Genomic DNA, 26,824 nt, shown 5'->3' on the forward strand with positions numbered 1-26,824 from the left:
CAAAAGAATGTATTGACGAATGATCTTCTGACGATGAAGTTTGGTCTTCAATAAGGAAGCAAGATTCCTGAACTGAAAACAAAATCACAAGATACAAAGGACGATGTTTGATCTAAACCACTCACTGAACCCAAACCGACAGATAAGATTGGATCACAAACCTTCTTGCTAATGGTCATTCAACAAAAGCCACTTGATGTAACAAAACCAGTTACAAAAGATGTATTTGATGATGAATCTTCTGACGATGAGTTTGGTCTTCATAAGAAAAAGATTCTTGAACTGAAACCAAAACCACAAGATACAAAGGACGATGTTTTGTCTAAACCACTCACTGAACCCAAACCGACAGATAAGATTGATCAAAAACCTTCTGACGTTGTTATTCCAAAACCACTTGATGTAACAAAACCAGTTACAAAAGATGTATTTGACGATGAATCTTCTGACGATGAGTTTGGTCTTCATAAGGAAAAGATTCCTGAAGTGAAACCAAAACCACAAGATACAAAGGACGATGTTTTGTCCAAACCACTCACTGAACCCAAACCGACAGACAAGATTGATCAAAAACCTTCTGCCATTGTCATTCCAAAACCACTTGATATAACAAAACCAGTTACAAAAGACGTATTTGACGATGAATCTTCTGACGATGAGTTTGGTCTTCATAAGGAAACGATTCCTGAACTGAAACCAAAACCACAAGATACAAAGGACGATGTTTTGTCCAAACCACTCACTGAACCCAAACCGACAGATAAGATTGATCACAAACCTTCTGACCTTGTTATTCCAAAACCACTTGATGTACCAAAACCAGTTACAAAAGACGTATTTAACGATGAATCTTCTGACGATGAGTTTGGTCTTCATAAGGAAAAGATTCCTGAACTGAAACCAAAACCACAAGATACAAAGGACGATGTTTTACCCAAACCACTCACTGAACCCAAACCGACAGACAAGATTGATCAAAAACTTTCTGCCATTGTCGTTCCAAAACCACTTGATATAACAAAACCAGTTACAAAAGATATATTAGACGATGAATCTTCTGACGATGAGTTTGGTCTTCATAAGGACAAGATTCCTGAAATGAAACCAAAACCACAAGATACAAAGGACGACGTTTTGTCTAAACCACTCACAGAACCCAAACCGACAGATAAGATTGATCACAAACCTTCTGACGTTGTTATTCCAAAACCACTTGATATAACAAAACCAGTTACAAAAAATGTGTTTGATGATGAATCTTCTGACGATGAGTTTGGTCTTCATAAGGAAAAGATTTCTGAAAGGAAACCAAAACCACAGGATACAAAGGACGATGTTTTACCCAAAACACTTTCCGAACCCAAACCGACAGACAAGATTGATCAAAAACCTTCTGACGTTGTTATTCCAAAACCACTTGATGTAACAAAACCAGTTACAAAAGATGTATTTGACGATGAATTTTCTGATGATGAGTTTGGTCTTCATAAGGACAAGATTCCTGAATTGAAACCAAAACCACAAGATACAAATAACGATGTTTTGTCCAAACCACTCACTGAACCCAAACCGACAGATAAGATTGATCACAAACCTCTGACGTTGTTATTCCCCAAACCACTTGAAATATAACAAAACCGCTACAAAGAGATGTAGTTTGACGATTGAATCTTCTGAACGATGGAGTTGCAGTGTTTATTAAGCGAAATAGATTCTGAAAATGAAACCAAACACAAGATACAAAGGACGAGTGATTATACCACAAAACAGCCTCACTGAAACGCCGAAACCGACAGACCACAGATTGGATCACAAAGCCTTCTGACGTTGTTATTCCAAAACCACTTGATGTAACAAAACCAGTTACAAAAGATGTATTTGATGATGAATCTTCTGACGATGAGTTTGGTCTTCATAAGAAAAAGATTCTTGAACTGAAACCAAAACCACAAGATACAAAGGACGATGTTTTGTCCAAACCACTCACTGAACCCAAACCGACAGATAAGATTGATCAAAAACCTTCTGACATTGTCATTCCAAAACCACTTGATATAACAAAACCAGTTACAAAAGATGTATTTGACGATGAATCTTCTGACGATGAGTTTCATCTTCATAAGGAAAAGATTCCTGAAATGAAACCAAAACCACAAGATACAAAGGACGATGTTTTACCCAAAACACTCACTGAACCAAAACCGACAGACAAGATTGATCAAAAACCTTCTGCCATTGTCATTCCAAAACCACTTGATATAACAAAACCAGTTACAAAAGACGTATTTGACGATGAATCTTCTGACGATGAGTTTGGTCTTCATAAAGAAAAGATTCCTGAACTGAAACCAAAACCACAAGATACAAAGGACGATGTTTTGTCCAAACCACTCACTGAACCCAAACCGACAGATAAGATTGATCACAAACCTTCTGACCTTGTTATTCCAAAACCACTTGATGTACCAAAACCAGTTACAAAAGACGTATTTAACGATGAATCTTCTGACGATGAGTTTGGTCTTCATAAGGAAAAGATTCCTGAACTGAAACCAAAACCACAAGATACAAAGGACGATGTTTTACCCAAACCACTCACTGAACCCAAACCGACAGACAAGATTGATCAAAAACTTTCTGCCATTGTCGTTCCAAAACCACTTGATATAACAAAACCAGTTACAAAAGATATATTAGACGATGAATCTTCTGACGATGAGTTTGGTCTTCATAAGGACAAGATTCCTGAAATGAAACCAAAACCACAAGATACAAAGGACGACGTTTTGTCTAAACCACTCACAGAACCCAAACCGACAGATAAGATTGATCACAAACCTTCTGACGTTGTTATTCCAAAACCACTTGATATAACAAAACCAGTTACAAAAAATGTGTTTGATGATGAATATTGCTTAAGAGCAGATGGAGTCTTGGTCTCTACATAAGGACAAAGATCGTCCCTTGAACTAAACCATAAAACCACAAAGATAACAAAGGATCGCGAGTGTTTGTCCGAAGAACCACTCACTGAGACCCAACCACAGGATAAGAATTGATCAACAGAGCACCTCTGCCATTGTCATTCCAAAACCACTTGATGTAACAAAACCAGTTACAAAAGATATATTTGACGATGAATTTTCTGACGATGAGTTTGGTCTTCATAAGGACAAGATTCCTGAAATGAAACCAAAACCACAAGATTCAAAAGACGATATTTTGTCTAAACTACTCACTGAACCCAAACCGACAGATAAGATTGATCAAAAGCCTTCTGCCATTGTCATTCCTAAACCACTTGATATAACAAAACCAGTTACAAAAGATGTATTTGACGATGAATCTTCTGACGATGAGTTTGGTCTTCATAAGGAAAAGATTCCTGAAATGAAACCAAAACCACAAGATACAAAAGACGATGTTTTACCCAAAACACTCACTGAACCCAAACCGACAGATAAGATTGATCAAAAACCTTCTGACATTGTCATTCCAAAACCACTTGATGTAACAAAACCAGTTACAAAAGATGTATTTGATGATGAATCTTCTGACGATGAGTTTGGTCTTCATAAGGAAAAGATTCCTGAACTGAAACCAAAACCACAAGATACAAAGGACGACGTTTTGTCCAAACCACTCACTGAACCCAAACTGACAGATAAGATTGATCAAAAACCTTCTGCCATTGTCATTCCAAAACCACTTGATGTAACAAAACCAGTTACAAAAGATGTATTTGACGATGAGTTTGGTCTTCATAAAGACAAGATTCCTGAAATGAAACCAAAACCACAAGATTCAAAAGACGATATTTTGTCGAAACCACTCACAGAAGTCAAACCGACAGATAAGATTGATCACAAACCTTCTGACATTGTTATTCCAAAATCACTTGATGTAACAAAATCGCTTGTTAAGAATATAGTTGATATAGAGTCTTTAAAAGTCAAGTCTTCAGGTGTGGAACTCAGGGTAGTGAGTGAACCTAGTAGTGACCTAGATACTCAAACTTTATCGGGTAAAGACAGCTCTTTTTCAAATATTCAGAAAACGCCAGGAGTGCTTTCTTACTTTGTGAAATTTGATCAGGCTAAAGTGGTGAAAAATGGTAGGACTGAGGCTGACGTTAAGAAAGTTCTTGCTGAAAAACAGTTGCAACGTAAAAAGTTAGTTAAGAAAAAGAACCAGGAAAAAAGCTCGAAAGTTTATTCAAGAAGTGCTTTGGTTGCCAAACGATCTGAAAGAGACAACAAAACATCTACTTCAACTTCTTCGAGTATATCTGACAAGAGAATACGTAGAAACATGGATTATTCTATAACTAAACTTGAAAATAATAAACATCATTTGGAATCAAGAGTTAAAACAGTGATTAAAACTGAACGTAGATCAGAACAAAAAACATCAATTCAAAGTGATGCTATAAGTAATAGGTACCGTTTTAGAAATGATAGCAGTGAGAGACTTTTATCGCCACTTCCAAATCAAATTGTTAATTATCGTGACGATGATTATCGTAGTCGTTCAACAACTCCACGACCCAGAACTCGAACAGATGTAACACAAGTTCCAATTAACCCCACTTTACGTTCATTTAGTCCAACACCGAACCGTCCTAAACCAGACTATTCCAAAGTAACTAGTGTGTATGCTCAGACTAGAACATCTCAAAAAGTTACTGCTGAAAGGAGGGTGGAAAAAGTAAGCACCATTAAAACTAAAAGAGAAAAAAGAGTCACTGATTCACCAATTGATGATGCTCAACGCAAACGATTAATAACGCCAACTCCAACAACAATGCATAGGTATATGCAACACACATTATCCAGCAGTATGCATGTTGGTAGTATCTCAAAAATTATAAAAGATGAAGCTTCAACCACTCCACCAATGCAGAGGTCTCCTATACCAACTCAATACCTTCAGAAAAGTTCTGCTAGTTTAAAAAAAGTAAAATCAGCAAAGGATGAACATTTTATTTTAAATGAAAAAAACAAACTTAACAAAAATAAAATGACAAATTTAAGAAAAAGTACAAGTGATAGTAAAGAATCTTTGAAAGGAAGAATTTCAAATTTAAAACGTGGTTCTGAAAGTGACAGCAAAGAATCACTTAAAAGTATTGATAAAATATATCCAAAATCTAAGAAAATAGAAAACAAACAGACTGTAGCTTACATGAAAGACACGTCAAGAGAACGAAAAGTAATACAACAAAATACTAATAATAAAAATGCATATAAAAAGGAGAAGATCGTAAGAGATTTAAAGATGTCAGGCGTGCGCACTTTCCGAAGTACTTCACATGAGAGTTCGATAATAACTGATAATAAAATGGCAAGCTCTGAACAAAAGCAAGTACAACGTTCCAAAGTTCCCATCAGCACGTCTTCCACAACTAAGCCTAAAACCAAAGTTAACAAAATAGATGAAAATAAAAAAACCGTAATTAAACCTCAATTAGATAATAAGAAAAAATTAAAACATAGTACTAGCGAAGTAGAAAAATCTAAAGAAAAAATCAAATCAACATATGCGGCTGACGCTAAAGTACAGAAAAAAACCAAGAACTCTATTAATGAATCGTACATTAAAGATAGCAGTAGCACCAGTAGAAGCAGTTCATTAACAAGTACACAGAAGACGACGGTACGAAGTGCTATTAGTAAAAAATCGGATAAGGAAATACTAAATGTTAAGTTAGCAGAAAAGAAATCAAGCACAACAACAACAACAACTGCAACTTCAGCCACAACAGCAGGTCGTATCTCCACTATACGAGCTAGAAAAGAACCGGTTGCCTCAACAGCTATTGTTAGCACGATTATTATAGATGATGACTCTGATGTAAATAGATCAGTCAAGTCGAACGATAGCACAAAAAGCTCTACCTCCTCATCTGGTGGCAGTAGAAAAGTTATAACAAGTGAAGTCTTTACGAAAACATTTGGACCAGATAAACCATTTGAAGTTATCTACCGTCAACCAGATACAGATACGAATATGACTGTGATTCGTCCACCATCAAGTGAACAGCGTTGTATAAGTGAATTTGATGTCAGTTTTATTGACACCACTGATTCGAGTCTATCAGACTCTGTAGCATTACCGATGTTTAATACCGATCAAGATCGTTTATTAGCTGCAAGTCCAGGTTCACCAAAACCTACACGTAGTCCATTCGCACTTATTGAAGAAACTATACGTAGACAACAAACTACTGGGTTGGCTTTAGACCCCTCTTCAACATTACAGCTCGAGGCTGGTAGCTATGTTATAGAAGCGGAGACTGCTCTACAGCATACGGAAGTAAAAATTCAAAAGAGCAAAACCGAAGTGAATAAAGGTAAATTTTTTACACTTACAAAATATTATTTATTAAGTATATATATGTATGTAATAAGAAAAATATTTTTTAATATATATTATGAACATATTTTATTTTATTGAACTTCTAACAGGAAGGTCTATAAATTTAATTTAAATATATTGATAAAAATGGTAGTAAATAAAAACACAATTAATAATAAATTTTTAGGTTCAGTTTTTAATTAACCTAGAATTAAGCATATAATATATAAACAAAAAATATAAATATATTTGTTTTTCAAATTCAAAAAAATAATAATTATTAAATAAAAGAGTTAATTATTAATTCAGCTAAATAAACCTGAAATGAAGATAAATTTTATATTATAGTAAAACCGATACACACTAAATTGTTCTTTTAATTTCTAATGAAGTGCAAAAGAATCGTACGAATGGTTGTAGTTTACATTAAGACATATATAGATACATATAGACGTATATATCAAGAAAAAGTGTTTGTACTTTACTACTTGTTGAATTGATTGAATTGTTGAAGTGATCGCCATTAGGGAAGCTAAGGCTTGTTTGAATGTGAATGATATATTTGGCGGGAATATATACATATTATCAGACAGTCAAGCTGCTTTAAAGTCCTTGTTGAGGTCAGTCTAATTTCCATCTAGAATGGTTTTTAACCCCTACATATGTCTAAACGAAATGTCGACGCAGCTCAATTTTTCTCTTATCTGGGTTCACGGTCATAGGCATATTTTCGGCAATTGCAGAGCAGACAAGCTAGCCAAGGACGGTACTTCAGGATCTCACTGGAAACACTTAAATAATCTGTGCATATCGTTAACATCGTGCAGACTGTTACCGTGTTTTTTCTATGTTAAAATTTTTAATAAAAGATGGAAAGATTCAACGATATGCAGGCATCAGTATGCAATCTGGCCACGTTCCGTTAAAAGTAAATCCAAAATTCTCATTGAGATGCCCCGTAGAGATATAAGTATTTTGATAGGTTTACTTACAGGTCACTGTAAACTAGAGTACCGTGCTAGAAGATTTAATCTCCTTTTTAATCAAACCTGTAGCAGCTGTGGGGAAGACGAGGAGAGTGCCTTTCATCTACTATGTTTTTGCTCAGCTTATGCACGGCGGCGATTAAACACTTTAGGAGCTCCTTTTCTTGAGGATCCTGATAAATTACAAGACCTGACATTGCCCAAGGTTTTAGGTGGTTTTAAACCCCGAGTTAATGGGCTAATAGGCCTAAGTATATCCCTTAGGGATCGCCAGTAAAACCTAACCTAACCTAATCATTTGTTTGAATTTTAAACTTAAATAAAATACATCAAAAAAGAGGTTTTCGATATTCCCCTTGGAAGTTATAGACCTCTTCTATATAAAAGCATATAATGGACAAATAAATATGCTAGTAAATTAATATTTCTTTTCTGACATATTAGTTTGTAAGATTAGGAAGTATTGGCCCAATTTTTCACATATATTTTTGTTAACCCTATAAATATGCAATTTAAATACTCATATATTTTACACATAAATAAATTTATCACTCTAAAAATATGCAATAAAAACACAATTATTTCACTTATTCTATAAATATGCAGTAAATAAATATTTACTACTGAAATAGGAAGAGGATGGGATGGACGATACGTTTTATATTAAAAATATAAATACATAGTACAAGATATATTATATTATAGACTGTGTAGATATAATCGTAAATGTTGAGCTTTCGTGAAGTGAATTTGAGTTTGATATTTGAGATAACTTGCGTTTTATTGTTTACTTTACCAACTAAGAAAACTGAGATTAATTTCTACATCAAAAAGTTTTTGATAAAAATTGTATTTGAAGAAATTAAATAGTAAATTTCTTACAAAAATACAAATATTCTCAAATATTAACAACCATAATAAATACAGAGTAGTGGTTAGTTCACTTTTTATTAATTAAAAACATAATAAATACAATTACGTTATATTGAAATATATGAAACCATTCATACGCTTCTGAGCATAATTAATATTATTGGTAAAAAATTGGAAATAATTAAAAATATTTTATTTTAAAAATTTTTTAACTTAGCTAATACAGACACACATTCAATTCAATAAAAGCAGTTTAAATTTTAACACATGTCCAATATGTCCGCAAATCTCCCAACTATTTCCGTAACTGCCGATAAACCCAATGAAACTGATTTGTCGGATGATGACTCCGATAATAGCAACGACATGGACTATAATCAAAACGAAGGAGGAGTAACTGATGTAGAGGATTTCGATAGCCAAGCAGATGTTCGTTTAAGAAAATCACCCAATAATTTAACAAAAGAAGATGTGAAAGTAGATAATGATGCAACTGATATAGAGGACTACAATGATTCAGGTTCAGAAGATGAAGAGAAAAGCAATATTTATCCAGAATTGAAAATATCTTTACGGGAGTTTTTGCAACAAGGTTTGCAGGAACAAGAATTTGTTGATAATGAAACTAAAGAAAGAGTAGATTTTAAGGCTGGCGATTTTTTGCAAGCACAAAATCTAAATAACGTACCTGACTATTTAACGGATTGTGAAGATTATAATACAGACTCTGAAATTGATGCTAATTACGAAAAATCAGTTTGTGTAAATTTAGATAGTGTTGCAGATAACCAGGGCAAAGTATGCATTACTGATGATGCAAAAGTAGAGAATGCAGATAATGATGATGATGATGACGACGATGATGATGATGATGATATTTCTGCTTTTAGTGATGTAAGTAATTTGGCATTTGCGTTATCTGATGCGACTGGGGCTACGGGTGGAGTTGATGATCGATTTGGTAAAGAAGATGAACTTGTGCTTACATCTGGTGATGAAGAGGAATGCCAAATTGTTTACTCTGCTTCGGATACTGATGAAGATAAAAACTGTGAAGGTGCCAGTAATGCCTGTTTACCTCCAGTCGATGTAAAGTTTGTGAGAGCTAATTTTAAACGAAATAGTGCTGGCACTTCTGCAATTAGAAAAAGTAATAAACCATTTTTAACGGTTTGCCCAATAAACGATGATGTACTCACAGATATAGAAAGATTAGAGGATTCTGCCGCTGAAAATGAAAGTTTCGATAACGAAGAAGATAATGAGAAACCAATTCCGCGTGCCATAATTCTTGCACCTGGCGATGATGGTGCCTGTCATACTGATGTAGAAGATATACTTTGTGAAGATTCTTTACCTACATCTAGTACTGCCTCTGAACCGTTAGTTGTGGCGGCGAATGTTTTACCACCGTCGCAACGTGAAGTGGTTACGCTTAAAGAAGATAAGTTTGGCGATACTACAATGAGTGTTATGCCTATGGATAAAGATTTTCAATTTGGTATATATAACAATTTCAAAAATGATGATCTAACTGATTCAGAAGATATATCGTGTGTAGAAGACTACGGCAGGAAACAATCCATAGCTGTTGAAATTTTAACCGCGAATGCAGAGGGTGAACACACAGTGTTTAACGAAGTACTTAAACCAACTGTTAGTAAACGTACTGAAATGCATTCTAATACAGAATCTGTTACGGATGTTGAAGAGATTTACGTTGCTGGCACAAATAGACGAAAAAAACTAAAGACACGCAGTACAAGTAAAGCCAAAACAAAATTTTTAGATGTAGCCAATGTCGTGGATGGGGCAACTGATGTCGAAGATATGGAATTAAGTGAAAATGGTTTACCACCAAATGTGAAACGAAGTGCAGTAAATAAACAATCTAAACAGTATGCGGATAAAGTAACTGATATTGAAGATATAACAGCTGATGAAGCCTCCGATGTTTCAGATAATGAAGCACCATCAATTAATGCCAATACCCCAGCACTAAAACGTTATGAGGAGAACTCCACTAATATTGTATTAACACAAGAAAGTGATGGAGCCAAAATTTGTGCCAAACACGACAAGACCAATATAAATACTTTAAAAATAAATATGCAGAAGGATGATCATATAAGTCAGCTAACCGACACTGAGGATATACAGCTGGCGTCCGATGAAGAATGGGTGAGTGCAGAAAAGGAAAGTAACGGTGCCTGTAGTGAGTTCAATGATATGCTAAACGAAAGCTATACAGTAGTGCATGAGAAAACTGGAAGTACTTTCAATATGGATCGAGAAAAATTGCATGTTAAGAACATTAATGAGTTAAGCGAAGCGCATACAGATATTGAGTATGTAGAATCTGATGAACCAACTGCACGAGAAGGAAACTAATAAATGCTTCATAAATAAGTCAATTAACACTTAATTATTATAATATATATACAAAAATATCATATAAATTTATACACATTCATAATTGCAAATTAAAAAATTAAAAAATTAAAAAATTAAAAAATGATTAATATCGGCGCATATTTACAAAAACTTAATATGAAAAACTTCCTTAAGTACATTTATATATTCGTAAGTAAATGCTATAATTTTTAAAACATAATTACTTATTATTGCTAGCGTGTTTGTCATTACTAACATTTGTAAAATAATTATTTTTAAATATATATCGTAGGTGTTTTTGACAACTAACAATTTAGTAATTAAGAAAGTTTGAGATATGTGTACGCTACTAACAAAAGGTCCTTTGGATAAAATTTTTCAGTTCTTTACAATACTCTCAATTTTATTTACAATTTTACTTGATAACTTTATTTAACTGCCTACTTATTATTTTGTTTATTTAAATAAAAACACAATAATAATTTTGTACTAATTTTGCGATGCATTCTTTGCAGAAATACAAAAAGTAACACATGACTTAAAGCATCTTCCAGAAGATCTGAAAATAACGATTTCACCAACAAAAGGTAAGGAAGGAGCATTAATATTCTTTTTGGATTTTGTTTTTCTAAAACGCTTACAGCTTCTATTTCTTTTACTCACTACATAAACATCTTAAACGTTTTCTTGTTTAATGTACATGCTTTATTAACAATTTAATTAATTTATTTTTAATTACCATTTATAATTAACATTCAATAAATAAGCAATTAGAGCACACTTACAAAAATTAGTTCCAGAAAAATCTGTATTTTAATGAATTTTTTAATATTTTTAATAATATTAAAAATTGAATTTGAATTCATATTTATAGCCTATTCACACGACACGATTTAATGTTCATTAATTGCTAAACCGGATTAATTTGTTACTGTTGTCCATATGGTTGTTGTATTCAAATCGATTTATAAAAGTCGGTTTTAAAAAATTATTTTTATTCAACTTAAGTACTGGTGTTCCCTGTTCTTCACTACCATTTCGTTCTTAAGAAAGTATAAGCTTCCTTATATGGATGTTTCTCGGTAATTGCTGATTGGCAATGATTGAGCTTCGGGGATAGGGATTAACTTATGTCGTGTGAGTGGACTCAGAAAAAAAAAGGATTTTTAAATTTAAATGTTTTATTAAATGTTGTATTCTGAAAATGTATGGTGTAATAATTTAATGTTTAATGTTTAGTACTTATATAAAAATTTTAAATTATTAATCTTTATAATCATATGCGTATTTTATTAGTTCCTAAGCGTTATAACAATACTTCATTTAATTTTAGTAATAAAAAAAATCTAAGTGTTAATTTTATAATTAATTTTGTTAATATTTTATTCTAAAGTTGATAAAAACAATATAAAAAAATTCTAAGTGTTAATTTTATAATTAATTTTGTTGATATTTCATTCTAAAGTTGATAAAAACAATACAAAAATTATAAATTTTTTTGAGTGTATTTTAAATTAATTGAATTAATTAATTTTTTATTATAAATATGAGACAATAATTGTATACATATATATGTTTTTTTGTAGATATAAGAATATTAATATATTTATGACATATATATATAATATATATATATATACCATATATAATTATATATATATATATAGCATATATACATATATAATTAGTAAGCTAGAGTGTTATTTTGACTTGATTTCGATTATCAGAGCGCGGCGATTTATTAACGGATTTTAGTCAATTTTAATACACTAAAATATATATAAGAGAAAGCCTCTCTTTAGACTTTCTCTATATAAGAGAAAAAGGCTAAAAGCTTTCTTAGGGCATAACAAATCCGGCATTGGGGTTTGAATGATGATGTTGTTTTTAAGCTTTTCTAGTCTCTCCTAAATCTCGTAGATAAACCACGGTTAGTGCTCCTAGTAGTCTCTTACTTCAAATACTGATCTCAGTGGAGCATTACATAGTTATTCGTTCTCACGTCATGACCAAACTAGCGTAGCCACCTAATGTTATTGATCTCTAACTAAATGTCATTGACTTAGGGGACGATTCCTTATCACAAAGTATGAGAAAAATGGATAGGAGACATTAACCATATGTGTAATATTAATCGAAATGCAGTGCACAGGCGTATAGCAACAAATTTACTTTGTGGAGGGTGTCTTTCAGATAATTTCAGTAATTTAAAAATTGTATTAAACAGTCATAATGCCCTAATAGTGAGTATGGGTAGAAATTCATTTCGATTTATTTCGGGGAGCTTCGGCTATTAAAACCTGATATTAAAACCTGACTACGTGCCCGTTAGTGTATCAACGAAATGTTAACCGAGATATATACGCATAAACAAATGTAAGGAGATTTTTTCAGTGTTTATAGTGCTGTTTTGTTTTGTCTATAAGATATAGTGAAGATATAATAAAAGCCTTCAAAGTCATACAACTAATACGAATTATATATAGTTATATATAGAAATAGTTTATCTTGATATTACGAAGTTAAGCCTTTCAAATAGCCGAATAATAACAGATGAGTTGCGCCAGAATTTTTTTATGCCGGGTCCTTTATGTTTGCAGCTATTAAAAATTTTGATTTTTACGTGGTTGGCTCCGTGATTGAACCGAAAGTATGGGTTTTATTAATTTACATGCAGTGATGTTTGAAAACATATTCCTGAAAGTCAGAATGTGATAAATGCATTAACGATACAAATCACGTCTTTCAAAAACTTACTTAAAAGAAAGCAAATTCTTGATTTACTGAACCCAGAAAACAGACTAGCCCCTTCCAATCTTCTTTGTATTGCTGCATAAATTTAAAGACTGAATTATACTCCTCTGTCGATATTATTTCTATTGCCGCTTTAATTATAAAATTTAATTTTATATTAAATTAATTATATAATTCATTATATATTTAATTATATATTATATCTTAAAGCTTTAAGTATTATTCTTTTTGATGAAAGTCTGTATCTTTTTGATGCTTAAGTATGTTTCTGTGGTTGGATTGAACATAATTAGCTGTTTGACAATGTTCGATGTGCTTGAGTGTTTGTTGTTTTACGAAAATAAAATAAAACATTGTGCAGATAAGTTGTTTGAAAAGAAGCCTTAACATTTTCGAGTAAAAAAGTGTTCGATTCAAATGTTCAAATTGAAAGTTTTCTAACATTTTTGCTCGATAGGGCACTTTGAAACTGTAGTCCTAATATTATTCTTTGGAACTTCTTTATTATATGAAACTTGATAATATGTAAAATATTATACATATATATTATTAAATATTATGATATTCATTTGTTTGTCTGAAAAATATTAAGCTCACAATTTTATATATTTTTTTAACTTATATTTAGGTATATGTTAACTAAATTGCAATAAAGATATTGAAGCAATATTAAAAAATTAATGTATTATAAACATTTTTTGAAAAATAAATTATTTTTAATTGTATATAATTATATATTTTTTAAATTATTTACACACAATTTCTTTGATTTGAAACTCACAAAAAATGTGACCCAAACATTATTCACAGCATAATAACATCACATCATATCTATATATATCACAGCTGAAATATCATTCATATATGAATATCACACAATCCACAAATCATAATTCAAAGAAAATTCATTTGAAATAAAAATTGCACGCTTTCGTTTATTTTAAATTAAAATTTAATATTGAAATATTAAATTCGTGTTCGTGTTTTAAAAACTAATCGCATTTTTAAGATAATAATTATCTTGCCTTGAAAAGTGAGATAATTTAAATATAATTAAATATGAATGTGCGATTATTTTACAGGCGGTGATATATATGATGATTATGATGATGATAAATCAGATATTGACAATGATGCCCAATATGATGATGATGATGACGATGATGATGATGATAGTAAACAGAGTGATATTATTAGCTTACGTTTAGATGATGATGATACTGGTACAGATTCATTAATACGTAAGGAAGCCACAATTTTTATTGATAAAGTATTGGAAGACAGTGTTAATATAGTAAATGATCAACAAACGGAACCACAAAATGGTTCAGATTCAATTAAACATGAATATAATTCGGAAATTGAAAACTATGCGATTACATGTGATGATGTTGGTGGCTTAGATGTCATCAAATCACCAACTATTGAATCAATATCAGGCAAATCATTCGATGATAATATGAGTTTCACGGATGAACATGTGCAACTTAATTTTCCTACCAGTAGTCAGAAATCGAGTATTACTTCTTCAATTGTGATGCCATTGAGACAAGATAACTTTTTCGATGATTTACTAGATACAGATTTAATTACAACAAATACAACTACTCTTACAACTACTACAACAACAAATGTTGATCAAAATACAACTATTACGAAAACACAAGGTAATTTTGTGTTTAAAATTGTTAAGAATTAAGAATTTTTTAAAATGAATGATACTATATGAAGGCGTTGTAAATTAAAAAAATATGTAAATCTACCATACTTGTATTACCCAAAGACATTACCCAAATCAGTTCACATTCATTTCACTCTTATAGCCTCCTATAAGCCTCCTAAACTCTTTACTTTAATCAAATTTTTTAAATGACTCAGTTTATATATATTATAAGTGTATTTTTTAGTGACTTAGGGTTAGTAATTTTAAAAAAGGAATACCTATATACATTAGTTTTTTTTTCAGTTATTAAATTTATATATCTTATTATAATTACTATCGTTTATATACATTTCATTATCTTTATATTAAGAAAACACAGTAGTTCGTGAGTATTTGATACAAGTAAATACTTCTTTCTTTTTTCCCAAATGAATATTATTTAGTAGTTTAAACTTTCCTTCGTTCAAATGATAAGGGAATACCTGATTTGGTATCAGACAAGGTCTTATACAGTTATTAAAATAATTCGCTTTTTACTATAAAAAATTCTTTATTTTTTATTTTATATAGATCTTAAAATACTCTTCAATACAACTAAGTATATATACTATCGACCAGGCTCATAGACAAGGATTTACTGGTTAAAAAAAAAAATTTTTTTTCTAAGTAATATTATATAGGGTTAGCCATATTAGGTGGACCCACTTATTTAACATAAAAACACATTTTTTGCTGTTCATGTTAAAAATCAGTTAAATTCACTGAAGAAGATTTGATTGCATCGCTTTCTGAAGATTATACCTATATAATGTGCTTATTCTTTTGACATATTTGTTCATATTTGGCAATGTTTCGGCTGCTTTGGCGGATATTTTCTGAAGACCATTGACTTCAAGTTTTTCTAGTGACCTTAGTTTGTTGATATAAACTACTTGAGACTACTTGTTAATTTCAAGTACCCTCACAAGATAATGTCTAGCGGTGACAAATCGGGCAAATACGCAGGTTAACCATAATCATATGTTTTTGATATGAAGTGACCGGGGAACAACGGATTCAAAAAATCAATTGTTCTATTTGCAGCGGTGTGCCACTTTATTGAAACCAAGAGTGCTACATACCTTTTTCGTGAATAAATGCCATGAAAATATTGGTTATCGTAGTCCGTTAGCGTACCTGAATTGTTGTTGTTGCTTTGTCACGGATGGCTTCGAAAAAGTAGGGTCTAATGATTATCACCACAAATTCTGCAATACATTGTCACTTTTTGACAGTAAGACGGTGACTTTTGAATAAATTAATAATTTTTTACTGCGCAGAACTGATAATTGGTCATTAGCTATTTTTATCTTCCTTGGTAAAGTTACAGCGTTATCAGATGCATACACCTTAAATGGCCAACGTTATAGCTTTTTTTTGTTTTTACTTAAAGCTGGATCATTCCATCTGGTTCGACTGCAATCTCCTATTGAATTAAAATTATAGCGAGCTTACTTGGTCAAATATATTTCTTTGTAGGTTTTTATTCGTTTACATGACATAAATAACTTGTCAGTATTATATATTGTAATTTGTAGAATACGGAAAAGTCAGTATCGACGAACTTCAACAATTTTTAAACTTCATTTAATGAAACAATCTTCTGAACTAAAATATTTAATCTCACTGCAGTTTATTCTACAGATTAGAGGTTTTTCGCAGAATAGGTTAATGCGAATTCGAACATCTTTAATAAGGCTTATCAGTGCCATGCGGTGTAGGGTTCAACCTCTCAAACCTCTCACCTTTGTATGTGACTGCCATCGACGATCTAATAGGAATATCAGTGCAAGAAGCATATATAAACGTATATGTATTTATATATTAAATATATGTATTAAATACTTTTAAGTATCGTGCATTTAATTATTTGATATAAGCATTATGTGTAAAATACGAATATATCCGAAGTTGCTATAATTAGTTCACATAATGCTGATATTCCTATGCTTTTAAAAATCATTTAAGTATAATAAAGACTATTTAAACTATATTTTAGTACTTTTATTTATGGAACTTTAAAATTAATCAGTAATTCACATAACACAAATAGATAGGATTTAAAGTTTTTGCGTGTTTTATTCTGTTCGGTTATCCGAAATATTTGTATCCTGATATCCAAAGTATCCGAATAGTAGGTATTTAAAACTATTCGGATATTCGAACGATACAGCCATTTTGAGAGGTTTCATGAGTGCTCTTCATGGTCATGACTTGATATGCTTGCAAAGAGATGGTATTCCTTTTTATCAAGTTGTTATTGATCTACCTAGTAATATAGCTTCTTTGTGTGTTCTTTGTTGTTGTTTATTTTGTTTTGTTTTAAAGTGCTAACCCGATGATGTAGCTAAGATTATGATTATTAATCCCAAACAAATTTGGTGAATTTCGATATTGTTGCATTTTCTTTTTATTTAATTGTCTCTTAAATTGATAGCTCTATGATAGATGTATGCTTATAAATATATAGATCCTGTGGGTAATCTTAATAGTGTTCTATTTTCTTCTCTCACTAGTGGTTCCATCCCATGAAGCAACTATAGTTATGAATATAAATATTATATAAATCCAAATAGTACCTTTGTGTAACTTCGATATTATTATATTATCTTTTCTCTTAACTACGAGGGTCACTATATATATTTTGAGCCTAATATTGAAAAAATACTAATTTGTTGTTGAAAATTGCTTTATTGTTTCTTGAAGTATTCTGCTTTATGATTAACATAATTTTGCATGCGTTCGAACCATTTGTCAAAGCATTTTTTCTAATTTTTTACAAGACATCTCCAAAATATGGTTTTTAAATGCAAGAACGGCTTCTTCCGCCGACATAAATCTTCCGATCGTTATCCACGCAATTTATTCTTGATGTTTGGGCATAAGAAGAAGTCATTGGGTGCCAAATCATGACTGTGCGGCGTTCAATTCGATTTTTTGTATGTTCAAACAGTTATAGTCGGTTGTTAGACGCAATACGTGAGTACTCGTATTGTTTTGGTGGAGAATGATCCGACGGTGCCATATTTCACTGAAGACTTTCGGTAAACAAATAGTTGTTTACCATTCGGAATTGACCGTTTGATATCCCGGTATTGGTATAGTTGCCACTTAATCAGTTTTTCCGAAAAACAAACTCACTCTTGAAACACCCAGTCGACTGCTTGACTGCTGTTTACGTTCCGACTCATACGAGTACGCATATATCCATGATTCGTCACAATCTTATATACGTCTTTTAAAGCACCACCATTGTACTTCTTGAGCATTTGTGTGCACCAATCGACATGAGAGCATCTTTTTGAGATTTTGTCATATGATGGGGGTTGGGTAATATTTTATATATGCTGGCGAAACTTATACCTAGAATTCCCTCAATCTCACAATATGTCGCATGTCGATCTTACATTATCAGTTTTTGCACAGTATTAATGTTTTCTGACACAATAACTGAAACAACTGATTTTGGACGACCTTCACAAATACGAATTTCGTCAGTGAGCGAACTCCGGGCACTATTAAAATCATTGTACCAGCGTTTCACCGTGGCAACAATCAGTGCTGTCTAAGCCTCAAAATATAAATAAATAGTGAGCCTCTTAGTATCTATTTCTTGAAATGTTAGTCCTATACGTATAATGTACATATAGCAAGTTTTTACCCAATTTTTTTTAAGTTATCAAAATTTATATATTAGTATCTAATTTTATGATACAAAAATACATACTTATACATACTGATTTGTGATACTTGATTGACATACACTGTAATATACAATTTAACTAAATAATATGAAAGGTATGGATTGAGTTAGTTGTAATGAGTGATTAATGTGTCTGGTTAAATTTTTCTTTGTTCTATGCATTCATCTATACTTTAACTGTTTTATGTGATTTAAATTTTACCTAGTCATGTTCACATCTTCGGAAAATGGTGACTCTTTAACAACAACTGAGGATCCCAATGTTGTTAAAACGCGTCGTATTGAAAGAAAGTTTGAAAAAATATACTCAAATATCGATGATTTAGATGAGCAAGCTGCGCAATTCGATGAAAGTTTTGATGCAGCAGTGCAGGAGGATGAGATAAGTAATTTACAAGGCGATTTTTCAAAAATGAGTTGGGATGACAGTATGTCACCGAACACAAATACTCTAGGTGATGTTGGCCAAAATACGCCTGATAATGATATTCAAGAAATAACAACAGGTACAGACTGATATGATTTAATGTTACCAAATACGTTTAAATATTTATGTCTGTATATATGTATGTTATATATATGAAAATATTTCTTAAATACTGAATGAAGAAATTATAATAAGAAATTATACTTATGTTAAATATTTTTGATGAAGTTGAGCTCTAATTGCATATTATATAATATAAAAACTATAACATTTAACAGAATCACAGGACATAATACTTTCTGACACATACACTCTCCACATTAATTTAATTAATAATACTCGTATAATGCATGATTTCTTATACAAACATATAAACTATCTATCGTCTATTTATTAACTAATATTTTTTTTTTAAATTTTGATTTTCGTATTTTATTCTCTCTTCTGTTTACTAACTATTGCTATCCTTTATAAGTAGTTCTTATCTATTGTTTTCGTTTATTTTACACTTTAAAATATATGTACTTTTTATTTTTACAATTATTATTTTTATAGAAGCGAGCGGTGAAATTGACCATTCAACTGATACCACTCCTGTGCCATTCTCGGCGGTTGTGCCCAAAAATGATTTACCTAAACCAAAACCACGATCTGTTGTAGCCACTTCTCCCATTAGTGAATTTGATGACAACTTGTTAACTTCAACACAGGAACAAATCACTACAGAACCATTACTGACTTCAACTGTCGATGTAACAAGTGAAAGCTCAGTATCTGCACCAGTGCCAGTTCCGAAACCACGTTCACAGTTAAAACAGACGGATTCATACAAAAATTTGGCATCCTTAGCTGAACAGTCAGACAGTATTAGTTTACGTAGTTTGGAGTTTACAGAAGATATATCTAAAACAGATGAACCGTCTACAGATATATCTATACGTTCACAACGTGACATGCACACAACTGAAACAGAATCGTTTGAACCTACCAGCGAGTCAGTAGATGATGTTGATACCGAAAAATCTGACCAAGCAGATGGAAAAACAACTAGCTTCTATATAGGAGAGTCTAGCCGAAATGTGATTGTAAAAACCACACCTACCAAATCAACCAGTGAATTTATAACTGATGCAAATGACGCTATGCAAGCCACAATTGAAGCCAAAGATATCTCCTTAATGAAGGAAGTTTCAGTAGATTCTGATGAAAATAATGATGTATTTAAAGAATATGTCACTATGAAACGAGATCAAGAAGAGTATGGAAGTAAATTGATTCGTCAAAGTTCAGATACCAGAAATGATTTACTAGAACAAGAATCGGCTGAGAGTAAACAATCTAAAGATGCTTTAGAAAAATCAGTAGAGAGCACTAAGCTAACAAGCACAGTCTCAACTGATGATTCAATAAAAGAAATTTCTGAAATATCACGCACAGACTCACAGGAATACACAGTATCTACAATCATTACTGAATCACTTGATACGGTTCTTACGGACAAAGGTTATACCTCAGTAGAAAAGAGTGAACTTGAAACGCTTGAAAAGGAAATTCCATTATTTCAAAGCAAATGCAAAGTAATACATTCCCCACAAGATTTACAAGTTTCTGCTGAAGAACCTATGTATAAATCTACAGTTGAAATATCTTCTGCAGAAGCGCAGTTATCATTAGATTCTGCAAGTGATTCCTTAAAAGATATATCAAAAGACATAGAGATGGCAACCGAAATTAAAACTGTATTAGCGTCCAAGGAAAAAGAACCAAGCACAAGTGCATCAATCGATACAGCGAAACTTTCTTATGCTTCAATGCAGGAAGAAGAAGATATATCTTCATTTATTGGTATACCAGACAAAGTACAAGAAGGCATCGAAAAACCATTTGACACTCTACAACAAACTGAGGGACTATTTGAGGGTACTGTAAGAGAAACTCTGAATCGTGAGGCAGTTATGGCACACTACGGTAAAGATGTGTTCAATAATTTGAAACCTGAGACCCTTGATGATCATGGTTCTCTGGGTTTTGTATCAACTGGAACTGGCGAAGATTATAGTTCATCTGAAGAACATGCTGCTAAAGAAGAACATGCATCTCTAGGCTTTATTTCAACAGAAACAGCTGAAGATTTCAGTTCTATGGAAGATTATTATCAAGAAAAAATGGTAAAGGCTAATATTTTAACTGAAGAAGCTACTACACAGAAAAGTTCAAGCAGTAGTACATTTGAAGAAATAACTTCAGATCAAACAATGAAACCATTTGACGTAGTAATACATCGTGTTAAAACTGAATCATCAACAGATACCACAAATCGTTGGTCAGTGCCAGAGATTGATCAATCAAGTTCAAGTGAAAGTTATTACAAAAGTTTTGAAAAATCAGAAAGTCGTCCTTTATCATCAGATATAGAAAATTTATTAACTCAACCAAACTCTTCGGATTATCAAACAGCTGCCGATGCCTCCTCAACGTTTAGAGAAACAACAGAATATGTGAGTGCAGTGAGTTCATTTAGTAGCAGCGGTAAAACTATAAGTTCTCACGAAAGTATGAGAAGTTTGGATTCACAATCGGAAACCTCTGCATATTTAGGTAGCATTGACGTTTCAGAATTATCCGAAACTCTAGTTGCTTCTTCCACTGAAGCAGATGCATTGGAAGCAGAAGAAATCGCACGTTTGCGTGACTTACAGGCTGATGATGAAGACAGTACAGAAAGTTTAGATATGGATGCTGCTGGATACCCCATCGGTGCAAAGCAAAGTTTAATGAAACGTTCTCAAGAAATGATATTCAAACCAAAAGCTGAAGAAATTACTAAGCAGGAAGTTCAGGTGGAAACGGTGAAAGTTGAAGAATTTCCAAAACCAAAAGAAGTTGAGAAAACATGGGGACTTGCTTATCCTATGGAAGAAGTAAAATCCGATGATCTTAAAGATATGGAAAGAACTGAAGATATATTATTATATCATAGCGATTCAAGACACTCCATTGATGAGGCTAAGCTTGCATCTAGTTTGGACGACGGAAGTATACTTTCTGTTAGTATGTCCAGTACATCTAATATCGAAACAGTTGTTGAAAACTTTGAGGATATGGTTGGTTCTGTTGGTTCTTCTTCTTTGACTGGAGTAGATGGTTTTCAATTTTCACATGATGATCCTGTTTCTTCATATCCAGATGAACCATTTATTATGGAAATGGAGAGCAAAGATCAATCACCTCAAGATTCAACTGCTACAACACCACCTGGTGAGGCTCGAAAGCGTGGTCATAAACGCAGTGAGAGCACATCAATTACTGGAGAAACATTAAAAAATTTGACTGATAATGAACTACAAATAGTGGGCGAAAATAAAGAATCGGAAAGCGAATCTGATACTGATCCGTATGAATCAGAATACGCCCGACAATTCCGTTCACCAAATGATAGAAAAGCAAAAAAGAAAAAACAGGCCGCTGCTGAAATGGATCACAGTTTTGAAGCAGAAAAGAGACCATTCACACCATCTCAACTGGTCGCTGAGGTTATTGTGGAAGATGCTGCAACGGAGGAGTTAGAAGCAGAGCAAGCTATGATCGAAGAAAGGAGACCATCACAAAATATGCAAGATTATTCTAATATACCAGATATAACAGTGACAGAACATACGCAAAAATCACCGATACTGGAGGAAGAAACAGATAAGTTTGAAGAAAAAACGCTATACAAAATGAAAACACAAGAAGAGTTAAATAAAGCAGCGGATGTGCCACTATATCAAAAATCTCGCACTGAATTAGAAGAGGAAAACTTTCAGAAATTAGTGCAAGAGCAATATAAACAAAAATTGGCAGAACTGCAGCGAGCACAAGATTCAGACTACGATGAAAATAAAGCACCCGACTCGCCGGATTCTTTCGAAATGGTAGACCAACCTGATATATCAGATGAATTTGTGATTATTGAAGAAGTAGCTAAAGAAGCAAATGAAGTTGATTTGGGTGGTAAAAGTATAAAAATAAAATCAACCAAATATGAATCGAAACATGATGAAGATGTAGAAAAAATAATAATAAAGTCTGCACCTGCTGACCCCAAGCTTGGTTCACAAATTTATCGAGATGATTTGAATTTTGAGTTTGAAGAAAGTCCTCCGACAGCTGGAAGTAGCAGTGATCAACAAGATGAGAGTGATTCCGGTGAAAGCGCGGCGGCTAACAAACGTTGGGTAGAAATGCAGTTGACTGATGCGCAATTACGATATCCATATGATATAACCGGTGGTGTGCTTGAAGATATCAAAGAAGAAGATGGAGAATTCGAAGTTGGCAGCAGTCGCATTAGTAGTTTTAAAGATTCATTTTCTAGCACACCTGAATATGATGTCTTAGCGGCTCGTCGATACTTCTCACGTGGAGAACATGATGACATATCTATGAGCAGTTTGCAAGAATTTGAGTCATTGGAGCAAGCAATATCGTTGGAAAATCGTAATAAAACTCATCAAGGTTCCACAGATTCAAGTAATGGTAGTTTTACGAGGCGTTATATTGTTCGTCATAGCGGCAGTGGCAATGCACAAGGAGATGATATTTCCATATCTAGTTTAAAAGAATTTGAAGGCTTGGAAAATGCATGTATCGAAGCGCATTTAATAGAAATAAAAGCTAAGGAAGAGGCGGCATTACTATCACGTTCCGATGAATCGAATAAATCGAATGGAAGCGATCGTGGCAATGGCGTTTCTAATGTTGTAGTCACCAAAGTCACACGAACCGTTACCCACACGGAAGCAGCACCTGGACAACAAAATATTGAGGCATTATTAAAAGAGAAACTAAATAAATGTGAGCGAAAGGATAATGTGGTTATTACAGAAATTTCTACCGAACCACTGGATTTAAAGTCTACAAAAATTGATCCACTTGATTCTGAAAAAGGTAGTGTAGATAGTTTAGAAATTAATAAAAGCCTTGATGTGATGACTAGCAGCTTAGATAGTTTTGACATTTCAAAAGATGCTACAACACGTTCCGACGTCGATTCATTAGAAACTGATAAAAAACCTCCAACACGAGAAGAAAGCATTGAGTCCATTGAGAATGAACAAATGGATGTAATGTCAAAAATTGTGAGTAGTGATGGTTTAACCACAACTACGAAAACAACAACGACAAGCACTGATGCTGATGGCGTCGAGCATACTGTTACACACATAACAACAATAACAACTCTGACCGGTGATGGAGGGTCAATGGATGGTTCAATAGAACAAATGCCAAAAGATGCTTCAATTGATTCATTATGCATTGAACAGACAACGAGCTCAGCGGGCACTACGGCAACTTACCAAACTAGTGCAGGCAATTCACAAATGTCAGGTAGTGTAACGAGCTGCGCTTCAAGCACCTTAATGGAAGACTCATACCCGGCAGCTATGTCTACGTCAACAATGTCCGGTAGTCATTGGATGTATGAAGACAATGAACGGAAACAAATGGATGATGAAGACAAAAAGCAGCAAACACAGCACTAAAAATTATTTTAGATATAGAAAGCAATTGCTGAAAGTACTTTAATAAGAGAAAATGTTTAGGTAAGCCAGGAAAAGTGTGTGAAGCTTTCACGATTTTAATTTATGTATGCTTGACTGATATTATTTTCGTTTCCCAAGTTCTGTCGTTTTTGTTTTCTCAATTCTTTACAGAAATTAATTTAATGCACTAGAGCTCAACAAATGATAATTATTGGTAATTATTTTGATGAAAATAAAAAATTTTTATACTCGTTTATGGAATATAATAGTAAGTGTTAAGTTAGTAAGTGTGCAAATAAAGTGTTTAGAAGATTTTCGCCAGAACTTAGGAAAGCTAATTTATATTTTATTATTTAATTTAAGATATATAAATTTTTATGTTTTTTAAATTCTCGATATTTGAAATTTTATTTTTCCAGATATAAAACATTAAACGATTAACGATGGACGATAAACGACGTGATTGTAATTTTGGAATTCTGGCAGCGAACAACTTTTCTACTATTGATACTTGAAACCGGGAAAGAAACATCTGAAACCTTTGGCATTTTTAGAAGACGAATGCATCGAAATTTCGAAAAATTATTACAATTATAACATTAATTTTTCTAAATTAAAACACAATAAAAATAAATATATATTAGCATGAATTTTAATACACGAAACTTTTCAAATATACAAACTCGTACATACATAAATGCATAAAGGAAGGAGTTGAAATATGAAGAAATCTTTGATGAACTCAATCTTATTTTATTATTCAAAATGCTATACTTAATATATGTTTGATGTACTCTTACTAATTGGCTTTAATGTTTGAAAAATTATAATGTAAAAAATAAAAAAAAAATTATTAATATTAATATTAAAAAAAAAATGATAATTAAAAAGTAATTTGCTTAGTGAAAGATTTTTGTGCGCAGTATTTATTACTTAATAAAATATGTTTATTTATAAGAAAAAATATATAATATATATTCTTAATTTATGAGCTTAATGAATTTATTTTTATGTATTTAATTATAACATTTATTTTAAGCAAATGCAAAAAGGATAAAAGTGAAAAAAGCCTTATGAAACCAAATGCTTTTAAAGTGATTTTTTCTTTTCTACTTTTACATAACAAAATAATGAATTTGATGCCTAAACATTTTAAAGTTTTTTATTAGAAATATGAAATATATAAATTATTTGATAAATATAACATAAAACTTTTATAAATTAAGGCACATTTTACAGAAAACAGTTTAATCATAATTATTAACACAGATTTATAATTACATTCAAAAAAATTATAAAAAATTAAAAAAAATTAAAAAAAAAATAAATTAATTAATGAATAAAGAATGGAATGGAATAAATTTTTTGTGTTACATATAAGAATTATTAATTTAATTAATGTAATAAAATAAAAACATCAAAAAAAACTATATACATGAAAAATATTTGTAATGCAAGCCCACGCATATAATTAACCAAATAAATGCTTGAAAAAATAAATAAATAAGCTTTTCAATTTCATTTTTATCTATACAGCTATAGAAATAAGAGAGAATAGATATATCCAAATGGATATATTGACATGATCTGTCAAACTAAATAAACCGATTAATTGCTTCAGACACACCTAAAATCTCATTATCATCTTCGTTTCAGCAAAATTAAGTTATTTTTATTCATATAAAATTCAGTTTTAAGGTTAGAACGAAATTAAGAAAAACGGCCTAAATTTCGTTGAAACGAAGGCTGAAATTAAGGGACATTTCAAATGCAACTATGCATAAGATAAATTTTAGGCAATAGATACAGTTGAGATAACGAAAAAGTGATATATTTTTAAATAAATGTCAGTGACAGTTGACTTTAATAAAACCGAGAAAATATTTTGAAAGTAGTGCAAATTTTCAAATTTGAATATATAGAAAAAACTGTAATTGTCATTAATTTAAAATAGAGTGAAAAATAATAATTCACATACTAGAAATTCACTGAAGCTAATAAAACTACTGAATGCCATTATTTATAGTTATAATAATCAACTTTTAAAATTTCTCTAATACAAATGGTGTTTGGGGCACATAATTTTTAACATTCGATTTGTAA

General features: G+C 31.9%; 3 protein-coding genes across 4 annotated transcripts; all 3 read left to right on the top strand.

Annotated features, from left to right (window-relative positions):
• Positions 1-171: 171 nt before the first annotated feature.
• LOC119679974 (nucleolar protein dao-5-like) lies at positions 172-1,632 on the top strand. Its single transcript, XM_038092580.1, has one exon. It carries the CDS (start codon positions 172-174, stop codon positions 1,630-1,632), a length of 1,461 nt encoding a protein of 486 aa, XP_037948508.1.
• A 1,459-nt stretch (positions 1,633-3,091) lies between these two features.
• On the top strand, positions 3,092-25,700 carry LOC119677742 (serine-rich adhesin for platelets-like). Of its 2 annotated transcripts, XM_038089265.1 has the most exons (6): positions 3,092-6,352; positions 11,126-11,197; positions 14,447-15,031; positions 18,976-19,275; positions 19,752-24,781; positions 25,141-25,700. In XM_038089265.1, exons 1-5 carry the CDS (start codon positions 3,187-3,189, stop codon positions 24,719-24,721), a joined length of 9,093 nt encoding a protein of 3,030 aa, XP_037945193.1. In that variant the 5' UTR covers positions 3,092-3,186; the 3' UTR covers positions 24,722-24,781; positions 25,141-25,700. The 2 variants fall into 2 exon arrangements, with proteins under 2 accessions (XP_037945193.1, XP_037945268.1); XM_038089340.1 differs by lacking the exons at positions 14,447-15,031; positions 18,976-19,275.
• Positions 8,440-10,677, top strand: LOC119678190. Its single transcript, XM_038089928.1, has one exon. The coding sequence runs from the start codon at positions 8,484-8,486 to the stop codon at positions 10,605-10,607; it is 2,124 nt and encodes a 707-aa protein (XP_037945856.1). The 5' UTR covers positions 8,440-8,483; the 3' UTR covers positions 10,608-10,677.
• Positions 25,701-26,824: the final 1,124 nt, after the last annotated feature.

The sequence above is a fragment of the Teleopsis dalmanni genome, chromosome 1, assembly GCF_002237135.1.
Source record: "Teleopsis dalmanni isolate 2A chromosome 1, ASM223713v2, whole genome shotgun sequence".
NCBI classification, from domain to species: Eukaryota; Metazoa; Arthropoda; class Insecta; order Diptera; family Diopsidae; genus Teleopsis; species Teleopsis dalmanni.

Excerpts from the sequence above, each read along its gene's own strand:
- LOC119679974 (XM_038092580.1), top strand. The coding sequence starts at position 172 with ATGGTCATTCAACAAAAGCCACTTGATGTAACAAAACCAGTTACAAAA.
- LOC119677742 (XM_038089265.1), top strand. The coding sequence starts at position 3,187 with ATGAAACCAAAACCACAAGATTCAAAAGACGATATTTTGTCTAAACTA. Across the intron at positions 11,198-14,446 it reads AACGATTTCACCAACAAAAG|GCGGTGATATATATGATGAT; the intron begins GTAAGGAAGGAG and ends ATTATTTTACAG. Across the intron at positions 19,276-19,751 it reads TATTCAAGAAATAACAACAG|AAGCGAGCGGTGAAATTGAC; the intron begins GTACAGACTGAT and ends TTATTTTTATAG.
- LOC119678190 (XM_038089928.1), top strand. The coding sequence starts at position 8,484 with ATGTCCAATATGTCCGCAAATCTCCCAACTATTTCCGTAACTGCCGAT.